The sequence below is a fragment of the Spinacia oleracea genome, chromosome 2, assembly GCF_020520425.1.
Source record: "Spinacia oleracea cultivar Varoflay chromosome 2, BTI_SOV_V1, whole genome shotgun sequence".
NCBI classification, from domain to species: domain Eukaryota; kingdom Viridiplantae; phylum Streptophyta; class Magnoliopsida; order Caryophyllales; family Amaranthaceae; genus Spinacia; species Spinacia oleracea.
In genome coordinates, this window is record NC_079488.1 from 96,027,003 (window position 1) to 96,041,609 (window position 14,607).

Sequence of the window (14,607 nt, forward strand, 5' to 3'; positions counted from 1 at the left end):
CAATTGCCAGTTCCCCATATGAGCAACAAATACTCCGTAATGAATCTGTTACGATCATCGACTGATATGACTTGATAGTATACGCCACTTTACTCGTCAACTACAGTTTGAGACATTTTTTATCTTTATTTTTGGCTCCGGCCATGAGAAGCCACAAAGGTTAACAATCCGTATCTTATATTAACAGATAAGGCATCTTAAAAATGATATGATGCTGAATCAATTACAACAAACTCAGAAGAAACTCTGAACTGATATCCTCTGTAGATGAAATTAATAATGCACTAATTACAGACTAAAAAAAATTCTTATTTTGTAAATAAAAATCAAATGTACAATAACATACAAACGGGGTATTTGCACATACATTTGCGTCGATGTCTTACAAGTCTCTTTGTTTGGAATTTGGGACAAACTTTGATGTATACACACACTTAGGCACATTGATCAACAATTACCCTCATTGATGCTAGCCTCAAGTGAGGATTTTGCTAACCACAGCAAACCTGGATCATTCCGTTTCAACACCAGGTAACTTTCAGTCTTTCCCAATTCATCAGTAACAACTTCTTCGTTGAAACCAACCACTTTGAGAACTTCCATGGCAGCTGCACCAAAGGCAAATGCCAATTTTAAAGATTAACATAAAAAAGTAATAATTTAGAGAAGCCATAATCTGGTCAAAAGTGTTCATGACACAGAAATCTTTAAATAGAGAACAAACCTTCGTGATATGCGATGCTCCTTTGGAAAACAGGGTTGGCCTGCAATATTGGGAGGAATATGGGGCAAGGGAAAATGCAGATGATTAGATAATTGAATTCAAATCCAAGCTAGATCTATAGCATTTTTTTGGTAATCTAGCTGTAAGTGAAATTAATAATGAACTAATTACTGGTATTTCATTAGTGACAAGATTCTTTATCTCATGTCCTGAATTTGCATTCCTGGTATTTCAGTCTAGTACTTACTTTGCGGTTCAGGAAGTAATGAAAACTGTTTTCATAAACGTTGGATAAAAAGTATTGCTACATATTTCGGGGTTTTTTTTTATCAACATATATAAACTAGCAAAAAAATATAAACTTGCAAAATACAGTAGAAGAAAATTGTCAAAGGTCTCTAAAATTATTTAATGCTTCGTTTCTGTATCAATGGCCTCCAACCAAAAGAAGAAGGATGAGGGGAGTAAAGAGAGAAAGAAGAAGAGGCGAGTAGAGATGTTGGGTCATTACTGGAAACTTAGTCCTGTTCAAAGTTTGTCTATTAGGGGAGGGGAATACTATCACATGCCTAGATTTAGTTCAAAGTTTGTCTATTAAAGCAAGAATGTAATTACATTTTTTTTTTGTGACTATAAAGCCTCATTTATCCAAAAGAATACTAATAAAAATTTGAATTGTGAAGAAAACTAGCAAAATGATTTGGATATTCTATGAGATTTGTGACTATCCTAACAACCCATCTGGTAGCTGGTAACAATGGCAGAAGTTTTGCAAGTAAAGTCCTGGCCTATGCCCATGGTGAAGCTAATTCGCTCAAAGTATATCCTTTTCTCCATAAATTTTCATTAAGGGGTGGTATTGGGTGATAAGGGAAGTTTGTGAAGAAAAATGCCAGTTTGAAGTTTGGGGATGGGGTTTACCACGGCATCAGGTTGATTCTCTCCTTGCACATCTATACGTAAACTTCATTCCCATTACTGCCATTAATACCCACGAAAGCGGATTAAGTTCCTACTTAGTTGACTAGATGCTGGAAAGGCTAATTCTTCCAATTTCTTTCCCTTTCCCTTCCATTCCTTTCTAATCATCTAAAAAGTAGTTTTCTTCCGTTCTTTTAGAAGTTCTTATAAAATAAAAATGCTTTGAGATATCATAATTCATCTTAACAGTTAATGTTCAAGTTAAGCATCAATGATTCCTCATCCACGTGACAATTCCGTGGATTACACCAAAACTCAATGTGCCTGAAAGGGGAAGTAAAGAGAAGTGACCAGGAAATTTGCAGTAAGAAGGAAATGTACCTTGCGAAGTTTTTTATACCTCATTTCATTAGGATTTTCAGATACATTTCTGCGGAGAAAATGGCAACATTCAGTCAAACATAATTTCTGTGTGAACATCAAAAATTATGAACCATAAAGAATTATGACAACATAACTTAGATCGACCCATACAGTATCTATGTTACCAATTTTAATTTTAAAACAATCCTTTCATGTTCTACATGAGGGACTTTGGGTCTATTGGGACATGGATGATATTCTTACAAATAAATTGAAGATCTCACCTGATTATCTTAAAAAGAGTCTGTAGAACTTCCATGGCCTCCAAGGGGTTGAGTTCAGTACGCAGTAATTCAATGGCTTTGTTAAGTCGATTAAAAAATAAGGCTGCAGGGTCTTGGATCCTCCTTAGTTCATCATCTGGATCTGGCTCTTCAGCCATGACTTCTGAAATTTGCGGCAGACGTTCAACTTCATCATCAGGATCAGGCCATGTTTTCCCTGTCATGTTTTCTAGACAATCATCTGGATCTGGTTCCATACGAACCTTGCTTAGTTGTGATTGATCTCTTCCGCTGTCATTCATTGACTTGGGTGTTATAGCATTCCCTAAATCACATTCTTCTTCAGAATCATCTGGGCAGGGTTCATCCATTGTCCTGATTTCCTTATTCTCATTGATATCAATCTGCATTGACAAAGGGACAACTGTAGAAGCAGACACTCTAATTTCAGAGACTTCAGAATCATCAGGATCAGGCTCATCATGCAAATTTGCACTATCAAAGCTTCTCCCTGCAGTAAACTGGGAGACAACTGCTCCCATCTTAGTATCATCAGGGTTGGGCTTCACCACAGATACACCTTCCAACATTTTATAACCAGGCTCTAAATTTACAGTTCCTCTCGCCTCAAATTCATCAGGATCAGGCTCCAGCTCATCTTGATGAGAATAATCTTCATGCTGATTCAAAAGAGACAGCTCTTCCGTAACTAGGTTTGAGATCCCATGATCATAACCTGTATAACTGTCAGAATTATGCATTTCATTTGCAGAAGATTCTTCAGAAATAGCAGCAGAATTTTTTAAACGACGATAAGCAGCAGCCAGAGAAGCTGCACGAGCACCGGCAGACATAAGAGAAGTTTCTCCTCCAAGTTTGTAAGGCAGATTGCTATCCAAATCAAAGTCCATGTCCATATCATCATGTCCGGAGTATCGGGAATCAGCTAAGGTATGACTAGTTGATTTTGTCCAGTCTAAAGCAAAAGCTTCTTGATTCAGCTGCAGAAATTAATTTTTTTTAAAAACGGAACTCTTATGTGGAAGCTGTAGAGGATCGCCATATATATGAAAAGCGTCAAAGAAATACTTTACCTGTTTGTCGAGAGCATAGAAGTTAGCATCATGTTCAGTGTAGACCATGTGAGCCTGTAACACGTAAAACATATCACACACCTAAGTTTCATGTATTAAGGGAATTAGACACCTGCAAGTATGCAACTTCAACTCAAACTATAAATGCAAAACAATAGCAGTGGATTTTTTTTCTTACTGAAGCATGATCACGTTTAATGGAGACATAGAACCATAAAAAACTCAGAAACATAGGCAGAAATAATAAAAAAAAAAAAATTAAAAATATCAGCACAATTCTCAAATATTTAAAGCTTTATATGGTTGGTCAAAACAATTTTCCATGTCTGACTAGTTGGGTAATTCCATAATTCTGTCTTGGTCTTTTAGATGGAGGAAGTGTATATATAAATACTATTCAACTTCTTATGATCTCTTGTAACATGGAATCATAAAATTAACTGGTTTTTGGTAATTGAGCCTAATTTGAACCCAAGATTCAAGGCTCAGCAAGCTCCAATTGAGCATGAGCTTCGGGACAGTATACTGTGTTCCCTTGCATCCTCGATTATCATATATTAACCGTGAAGTATCCAAAGAAAAAAAAAATACAAATGGAAAAGAAAACAAACTCTCCCATTACTATTTTAAGAGGTTGACTGAACATAACCGTACAATTAAAAAGCCAAAAGCATACACCCAGCAATGACTGAAAAAATTCAACCAGAAACAATAAATTAGAGTCTTAACTCAGTAGCTCCACATGGGCAACACAAGAAGTGGTGGATGCACGGATAATCATCTGTAAACAAACTAGAACACCCACAGTAATCAAGGAACACCTATGGAACAACAAATAACTGATTTCCTAGATGTAACTCGTATAAGGGTCAATTAGCATAAACTTGAGACCTATTAAGGCTAATGAGAATTGTTATCTGTTTGCAATGACGTTGAAAGAGTCGACTACTGTGGAGATAGTTAAATCAAATTTTCCGGGGTGTAAGTTGGATGGACAAATTGGAATTTGTCAAGTCCAAATCCAATCCAAAATTTGGACTTGGATATTTGATTCCGAGTCCGATCCATATAAAATTTCTTGAGTCCGAATACAATCCAATCTGATTCGTTTTTTTTTAAAAAAAACTTCACTTTTTAAAAAAGAAAGTTAAACTCAAATGGTTTGAAAATAAACGCAAATAATACTCTTACCGAAATAAAATATACGAGTATTAAATATTGAGGCTGTAACTACAATTCACTCTTCCATAAAGGAAAAATAAACAGCCAGAATCAGTTCAGCAATAGATATAATTGCAAATAACAGTATGTCTTACACATCTAAATACTTAGCCGAAAAAGATCTCAGCTCTACCAAAAAAAAAAACATTTCAAATATATTAAAGCTCAATAATCAACCATCACATACGGCGAGGGAAAGCGAAAGAATAATCAACCATCACATCTGATGAGAGAAAGCGAAAGAGTGTGAGAGAACATTTTTGGGTTATGTTTTTTTTTTAGAGTGTAACATTTGGTTGTTTTTATTACCCCATAGTAAATAAAGGCTCAAAAATCACATACTCCCTCCGTCCCAATTTAATCGCCGTACCAAGATTTTCACGGAGTTTTTTGTGATAAATTGTTGCATGATTATCCATTATGTTTTAATAGAAAAGTAGATGAAAGATAAATAGCCAGGATTCGGTTAAACAATACATGTAATTGCAAATAACAATATGTCTTACACATCTAAATACTTAGCCGAAAAAGGTCTCGGCTCTTACATAAAAAACATAACATTTAAAATATATTAAAGCTCAATAATCAACCATCACATCCGGCGAGAGAAAGCGAAAGAATAATCAACCATCACATGTGACGAGAGAAAGCGAAAGCGAAAGAGTGTGAGAAAAAAAGTTGGGTTATGGTCTTTTTTATAGAGTGTTAACATTTGGTTGTTTTTTATTACCCATAGTAAATAAAGGCTAAAAAATCACGTACTCCCTCCCTCCCAATTTAATCGTCGTATCAAGGTTTTCACGGAGTTTTATGTGATAAATTGTTGCATGATTATCTATTTTGTTTAATGGAAAAGTAGAAGAGAGGGGATATGGTGGAGGAATTTTTTAACTGAATGTGAGAGGATGTGGGGCCATAACTTTTGGTAGTGGGGAGAGAGCTGTAATTAAATATTAGTGGGTCTATTCCATAAAAGGAAGTGTGACAATTAAATTAGACGGACATATATGAAAAGTGTGACAATTAAATTGTGACGGAGGGAGTATTTCATAATAGTTTTAAATTAGCTAGGTATATATATATAAACAAAATTTTAAAACTTTGGACTTAAGTGGAATTTTGGACTCCAAAAGGTTGAGTCCAAGTTCAGTCCTTTTGGACTTGAAAAATTGAGTCCGATTCTGATCCAAACTTTTTCCATCGCTCCATATCATTCCAAAAATCATCCAGAAACTTACCCCCAAAGCTAGCCATTTAGAATACGAGGAATGTGATCCACACAAGCAATTAAACTCGTATGAGAAAGTAATTTACCAGCATTTTTCAAACTAGTACACTTGTGTACCACTTTGTGATGACGTGGCAACGACCTCCTATAACAGCTATCTACACCCAATGTATAAAAAGGCTCAAGGCGCAACAAGGCGATTTGGAGTTCCCAGCGCCTTAGGCGCGCCTCGGTGCGCCTCATTGAAGTGAGGCGCCCTAATAAAAAGTGAAAAAAAAAGTGAAAAAATGGTGTGTGCCTTGATAGGTGCGCCTTTTTTGCGCCTTTTTGCGCCTCAAAGTGCGCCTCATCAAAATGGCCTCGCCTAGACAATAAAAGGTGCTGGCTCCAATCGCCTTGCGCCTCAGAGCCTAGGCGCGCCTTTTTATACACTGCCTACACCAGAAGAAGACAAACCGAGCAGTAGAAAGATGTGGCCAAAGATCATTAAGGAAGCACAGGAGACAACGGAACAGAAGCAGTCAGAGAAAGCGGCCATTGGAGTTGGTAGTGTAACAGTGTTTGCAAATAAAAGGGAGAGAAGGGAGTAGGGATAGTCATTGAGTTTTGTGTGTACAGTGTAAACAATTGAGACTTGTGACCTAACGTCACCATTTCGGAGACTTGGAACCTCAAGTTAGCTGTATCCCAGCTATTTTGTGAGTTCCAAGTCATTAATCCAAGCAAGTAATCTTCCTTCTATACTTATTAATTGTTAGCAAGGTTATGAGTTTATTACACACTTTACCCAATAGCATCTTTGAACATATTTTTCTGGGAAATGAGCAAACTATGCAAACTTCACAAGCAGTGTATAAATAGGCGGACCCTAGGTGCTGAGGCACAAGGAGACCTGGGTCATGCGCATTCTTTTGTTCTTTTGTCCAGGCCAGGCAATTTTGATGAGGCTAACTTTTTTCCACCAACTTTTTACTTTTATCAAGTGTGCCTCACTTCAATGAGGCGCAGATAAACCTTATGGCCTTGGTGTTCCTTGAGCGTTTCGTTGCCTTTTTGTATATTGTTCTCAAAGGATGTCTAACCACATGTTCCAAATGCGAAAGGGTGAACTGGACACCATGGAAAAGATTGACCCCAAAAAATGCTTTAAACAACCCTATCACCTGTAATCTGCACCAGACTATGGATCTCCTCAATCCAATCATAAAGTAAACAAAGAACCGGTTAATGTAGAAGTTGCATTACCTTGCAAGTCACAAGTAAACTGAGTATTCTCAAGGCGGTAGAAAAAGAAGACATCTAAAAGATCAAGTCTCCTATCCTTAAGGGGTTGATCAACAAGACCTAGATCACCCCTACTTAATAGTAAGAAAAAATCACAATCCCTTAAAATAGGATAAGACGAGAATACATGCCCCAAAAATCTCTGGTCTCGTTAAACTATCAAAAAACTCAAGTCTAAACAAACTAAACTAAGACAAGGCTGAGAAGGATGGGAACCTACTAAGTGTTAAGCATTGAAAGAAATTAGATACAATATACCAAATAAATGAATAAAGCTTAACCAACAATTTACTTATTTATTTACTTATATATATATATTTGATGTTAAGAACAGGATTTAATCCTACACAAGCATTTCCAATCTTAATAGCTATGGGGGGAATCTAGAAGCTACAATGAACACAATATAGTAGTACAGAAATGAGAAGAAAGATGAGCTGATTATGCAACTCGATGTTACTTATGGGAAAGAAGAAGGTTAAGGTAACACAGCCAATGTTGCAAAACGTTCAAAAAACTGTAATGCAAAATTTAACACTTTTTACAAGTGAAGATTCATTAAAGAAGTGCTTACAAGTTCGTGCAACAAAGTTTTTTTGATGCTTTCATATTTTCTGAAACCCTTTAGGTCATCAGTGCGTAAACGAAGAGATATTTCTTCTCCTTGGTTCTGTAATCAAATTAGCAGCATATCAGGAACAAAAGAAAGACATGAGCTAACAAAAGCAAAGGCCGATTAATAATTGAAAATCAACATATAGTAATACGCCGAGATTAATAATTGAAAATCAACTTATACCTTGTTTAGACCAAGAATGCATTTGGGACTAATACCAACATAACCAACAGGCGCCATCTCTGTCATAATCCCCACTCGCCAACGGTACTTCAAGGAACAACAATAACACAATTTGTGTGAAAACAAAGTCACAAAAAGAAAGGGAGAATACTAGCAAAAACCAAACCTCGAAGCTAAACCACTACCTTGTTCATAATTGCAACAATTCCTGGGTCAGCTGCAAGCTTATGCATTCTCTTCAAAGCCTCTGCGGGAGGAGGATTTAACTAATAAAAGACGAAAGGAAAAAAATAAGTAAGTTCCTCTTAAAAATTCATTTTGTACTTCTTTACGTTCAAAGTCTCCTTTGCTGTTTGATCACTGAAACACTTTCTCTTTCCTTGTTGTTCTTTACTGTAACTGCACATACTTTATCAGCACGGAAACTAGGACAGCGTAAGTACCTCGATTCCAGGTAGTTCAAGTGTACGAAAACCACAGAAGATATAAGGTCCTTGTGGGAGTTTCAATGATGAATGGGATCCCCTGGAAATCCTCTGCTTCATCCTCTTTTCCTCTTCCTCAAATCCAGCAATTCTCAGGTTTGCTTTAGCATCTTTAAGAACATGATCAATCTCATTCTTGGAGACTCCCATCATTCTCATAGGCTTCCCCTGACAGAAAAAGTACATATGAATCTAGTGCAACTCCAAGAAATTTTATCCTGTGCTTCATCCATAGAAAAACAACACTTCCTCCATTCTTTTATAATTGCAACATGTATGGGATGTATGGTATTAAGGAAGCCATATGATGAGGAGAAAGGTAGAGAGAAATAAACAAGAGGGACCCATGTAAATAGGAGAGAGACAAAGAGAAATAACTTGCAAATAACGTACTTGCAATTATTATGAAACTTCCAAAACAGGGAAACATTGCAAGTTTGCAACTGAAAAAGAACGGAGGAGTAAAATTTTTGGGTCTATTGAGCCAGTCTCACCATGAAAATTTCCAACAATCAACTAGCCGCATAAAAACATTAAACCACATTAATTTGTCTTATAAGTTATAAGAAAAATAAAAAATAGGGAAAGAAATAAAAGCATCATCTATCTAAGACAAGAATATATTTATACACTAAAGGATACGAGAACGAAAACTTGAGTGTATAGACTATAATACTATATACCTCTACAATTCCTGCATCTTGTAGCCTTAGACTGGTATGCTCGTCAGAGAAAGGCATCAACAGTCTCGAGCTTTTTATGGAAGGTTGAGGAATAATCAACCTAATTGTATCAGCTTTAACATTAGTCAAGGTCTGCAGTTCCTCTCCCAACTCCTTGAGAGAGGCCTCTGAATTTATTTCTATCACAAACTTCTTTCCCCTCCATATAACAGGAACACTAATAATAGTTTGACGCTGCACCATAATTTCCTGCGAGGAGATGCAATTGTATGTTAAAAATCACCTTCTACGACAGACACTTAATCAAGGAAAAAGAACATAATTAACCACAACCATCGCTTTCAGATGACGTGCAAGTATGATAACTTTAGTGATCAGCAAACAAAATTGAAACAAACACACAAGTAGTCTTAATCTTTAAGGCCTCTAACATATTGCACCAAGTGATATTTGGTTTCTCTCGATACAAACTCAAGACAAAATGACCCGTTTAACACCAATGTTCATGCCTATCCCTGTCTGTGCTGAGATGAGGACAACAAAATTTCTTCAATATATTAACAACAAAGTCGCAAGTTCATTGGTTCGTTAATATAAAACAAACTTCCCATCAATTTAAAGCTCATTCTCCATCATATCCCAGTTTTCATTTCTTATATGCTATGTTTGCTTAGAATGTTGCATCCAAATGAGCTATGCCATCCTAGCAAGTAGTAACCGGTATCTTCCAGTTGCGGGCTACACTAGATTCAGATTTTTAACATAAACGACAGTACATAAAGTTTGATATATCCAACCGACTGTAACTAGAAGTGTAATGTTACTGCCACAGTTCACTTCTTTCTTCCTGCAATCGTACATGTAAGGTCAACAAATTTGAGATATTTGCACAGAGCACATGGACAAAACAACAAGACAAGTAAATGCAATTGGCCTATTATCAAGTTCAATGAGGTATTTGACACCCATTTAAGTGAACAGATTACGGATAATTTTTTGACACTAAGCTCGGGAATCTATCAAAATACAGTAAACTGCCTTCCTCATCTTCTTGACTTCGATCTTTTCATCCCCTCTTAACTACGTGTTCTTCATGGGAATGGAAAGCTTACTTTCATTCAAACAGGACGATAATTCTCTAGCATTCTCCTACGTACCAATAAAGCATGGGCAAATTGCAGGGCAAATCACCGAGGACCAATATTGTCAAATTACCACACCATAGAGAAGATAGCCTTACCAATTACTTACCATTGTATAGCCGACTTTTACTTCTACATGAATAAATTTTTCTATTTGGACAGTAAATTAGCTTCTACATATAATTTCTTATGCTATGTTTGGCAACCATTTTCAGTCACCTTAAATGATTAGGTGTTAATAATTTAAGTCACCTTAAATGATTAGGAATGTTTGGTAGGAAGCTAAATTAAAATTTAAGGTTGATAACTTGACTGAAATCCAAACGTTAACGAGAGTAACGTTTCACAATCAGTAACTGAATTTTTTTCCTCCAAAGCACATGTTGACTTGCTGTTAAATTATTAATGGGCATAGTGTGGCTGTATTTTTCAACTGTGTTGCGAAGAGTTCATCTTCTTTATACTACTGCTCCTATTTATATTCATTTTTGGTAATGGCCTGTAACTTTTTTCAGCTATATATACTTAATACTTATCCAATTTTGTTTAAAAAGAAAATCATACTCATATTTCCATTTGAAACAAATACCTGTGCTAATTGTTTTTATTTTGGGTTGAATTTTAATACAAGGAAAACCAATGGAAGGTTTCATCTGAAATAAATCTAACTTAATTTGAGGTACTTAAAAAATTATTCGTACCAAACAGTTAATGTAAACTACGACCTTATCAGTTTCAGCACCTTATCAATTTCAGGTGTTATCTTATCAGTTTCAGCTTGATTTCAGCTAGTGTTGCCAAACATAGTTGAAAAGGCAACAAACAACTAAAAGTCGAAAATAAAAAGGGATTAGGAGCTGAAAATATCACTCCATCGATTCGAAATGTCCATCATACATACATCAAGGCGTACCATGCACACGGAACACACCCAAAGTTATTAAGTAATCTTACAAGAAAAACAAATCAGCAGTTCATAGAAATCCCAAATAAATTCAATCCCTTCAATCCCCTCAACAGTCAACACCCACAAATTACAACCTCAAAAGTAAAAATTCAAGAAACCCTAACACCTCCACAAAACACTTCCAAACTTCAACCATTAAACTTTCTAAATGAAACCCAGGAAAAAATACAGTATTAAACCGGGTAGGCAAAATAAAATCTAGAAAATACCCCAACTGCAGAAAAACAATTTAATTCCCATAATAAGCTCAAAATATCAATTAATTCGAAATAGGAGGAGAAAATCGAGGTTTTTCACCGGAAATATCAATTTATTTTAGTGATCATCATCAAAAAGGGAAAAAGTGCATAAAGTTAGAATAGTCTTCTTATTAATTGAGCTAATTGAGAAGTAAGGGAATGTTACCGGAAGATTAAGATCGGAGACGCTGATAATGGGGACGTCGATGATCTATAAGGTAATCGGGGAAGTGTGAAATGAGGAAATCAGGATTGAATTTTCGGATTAAATACATATATAGTGTTTGGTGGTGTTTTATTTATTTATTTATATTTCCGGTTGGGAAAAGAGGTTGGGGGAATGACTTGGCGGTTAAGGTGGCCGGTGGCGCACAAGTGATAGTCATTAGTCACCGCTAGGGGTGTAATGGATTGAGAAAAGTCCAAAGTCCAATCTAGTCCAATCTAAACTTGTCAGACTGGATCGGACTTGAAAATTTTTGGATCGGACTCGGACTCAAATTACCAAGTCCAATTATTTTTGGACTGGACTTGGACTCAGCCTTTTGGAGTCCAAAAATCCAATAAAGTCCAAAGTTTTAAGATTTTATTTATAGACAAACATAAGTAATTTGAAAACTATTGTGAACTATGTGATTTTTAGGCCTTTATTTAATATGTGCAACAAAAAACAATCAAATATTACCCTATATATAAAACTCATAACCCAGAAATATTCTATCAACCTCTTTCTCTTTCCCTTTCTCTCGTTGGCTGTGATGGTCGATTATTGAGCATTAATATTATAAAATTTTGTTTTTTTAAGAACTGGAACCTTTTTTGACTAAGTATTTAGAATTTTAGATGTGTAAGGCATAATGTTACTTGCAATTATATCTATTTCTTAATGGATATTTTTTTTTCCCTTTATGCAAAAGTGACATGTAGTTATAGGTGTTAAAGTATTTCTTACCCAATTTTTAATACTCGTAAATTCTATTTTGTGTGTATTATTTGAATTCTTTTATGAATTTAGTATTATTTTCATTTATGTTCAAACTAGTTGAGTTTCACATTTTAGAAAAAAAATTAAAATAAAGTTTTTTTCAAAAAAAATCAGATCGAATTGGACTGGATTCGGACTCAAGAATTTTTTTATAGATCGGACTGGATCGGACTTGAAAAAAGTTTGGATCGGACTCGGACTCAAATATCCAAGTCCAAAAATTTTTGGATTGGATTTGGACTTGGCAAAGTCCAATCCAGTCTATCCAATTTACACCCCTAGTCACCGCTCAGCGGGGGTGTCATTTTTGTCTTTTGGGTGAAAATGTGAAATCAGCGGGGATGTCATCATTGGCTATATACTCTAGAAACAACAACAAATCTTTAGTCTCAAAATGATTTGGGGTCGGCTAACATGAATGGTCGTAGTAGATCGTCATTGTCACCAATCAAAATAAGTAAAATTTAAAATAAATGAATAAGTAAAATAAGGAAATTTCAAAATAGCATAACCCTAGAGGAAAAGTAATAAATACATGTTTTTCATACACACAATTCAGATTGTACACACAACCCTAGAGGAAAAGTAAAACCCTAATTCTACTTTGCCTCCAAAGTGTGTTCTTCCCAAAATGCAAAATATCTTGAAGGAGATCTAAGCCATCAATCTCAAGATGGATATGAACGTGTCGGTAAACCAAGTAGAGGAACGACATTTGGAGTTCTTGTTCGTGTTCTTGAACTAAGGGAAAAACACGCTACAAACGTAAGTTATGCTTAATCTGTACTTTATACATGCTTCCTGGCTTTGGGGTTATTCCGATATTATGTTATGTATTTAACTGTAAACCCCTACAAATAGTTGAGCACGATTTTAATCTAATTGCGTTCAAAAAGTTGATAATTATTGCGATCCCCATATAAAATCTCTGTTAATGAATTAACCAATTTCACGGTCCTCCACCAACAGTACTATGTTCTGGTCAGATAATTCATTTAGACTAGCAACTCTAGTGGAACGAATAGAAGAGCATGTTCAATGCAGCCAGATTAGCTAGTCTTCATGGGGATAACAACGTTGTTAAAAGCATTTCCAGTAGAAATGGGATTAGAAGCAGGCTCGTACTAGCAGCTTTATCGGGGAATTTCTCATCTTAGTAGGAGCTTTCCAAAGAAATAGTTTAGTAGACACATTAGCGAGATTGTTCGGGAGATATGGTCCAAGCCCGGAGCGGAACCTTCCGATTTTTTAGAAAAAACCACGCAGAATTTTTTCAATATTTCAAAAAAACTTATTATGTTATTTCAAGAAAACTCTAGAGGCCGAAAAGTATGAGCCTTCGATTAGAACGCCCCATATCTCGTGACACGCGGAGCATGGCATTATACTAAACTCAAACAACTCATAAACTAATAGTTTTGTTGAAATCAATCAAACACACATAAAGAAGTTAAAGACTAAGTGCTAGAAATAGCCAAAATTTCGAAAACAAATGGCTATTTTCGGCCAAGGAAATCCTATGTTTTTAAAATGTAGATGAATGTTAACAAGTTCCCACATACCCTCCTTAGAAAAGCGCAAAAAAATATCTTTTGCTTGAGAATAACTTAGATCATTTCATTGGTTAGCTCAATTTGACTCTCAAAACTTTATAACAACCTTTTAAAATTTAACAAGTGCGTGGCCCGGACAATATATGCTCCGGGATGATACTTGATATCATATTTTATTTTCACATATAGATATGCAAGATATTTGTTTTTACTTCATCTTGATCATGTTTTGTGTTTTGTCTTTTTTAGTAATGTTGTTTTATATCTCTATTAATCATAAATTGTACTTAAATAATTTTTAACAAAATTAAAGTCAATATCATTAAACTAAAGAAAATATTAGTACAATCAAACAATCACTTTGTCTAAATTAAATATATTTTAATGAATTGAGAAAGTATAATTAATAGATGGTTGAGATGGTTAGTTATCCAATTTAGCTCTTGTTCGTCTGCGGTTCAAACCTTGCTATAAACTTTTATTTATATATTGTAACATGCATGTCGTACATGCTTCTGAATTGATGAGGTGATAAGTTGTCAGCATATGAGAGAGTTCCACGTGACATGTATACTTGATTAGAAACACAGTTTAACATATTAGTGTAATTAGTAAAATAAGCATGTACGAATATT

The 14,607-nt window shown here is 35.3% G+C and overlaps 1 protein-coding gene across 1 annotated transcript; it reads right to left on the reverse strand.

The window, feature by feature from the left end:
• Positions 1-160: 160 nt before the first annotated feature.
• Positions 161-11,793, reverse strand: LOC110791480 (uncharacterized). The gene is made up of 11 exons (XM_021996230.2): positions 11,601-11,793; positions 9,087-9,335; positions 8,362-8,571; positions 8,104-8,184; positions 7,919-8,005; positions 7,694-7,789; positions 3,387-3,440; positions 2,293-3,293; positions 2,027-2,075; positions 725-764; positions 161-608 (listed from the first exon to the last, which is right to left on the reverse strand). Exons 2-11 carry the CDS (start codon positions 9,327-9,329, stop codon positions 448-450), a joined length of 2,022 nt encoding a protein of 673 aa, XP_021851922.1. The 5' UTR covers positions 9,330-9,335; positions 11,601-11,793; the 3' UTR covers positions 161-447.
• Positions 11,794-14,607: the final 2,814 nt, after the last annotated feature.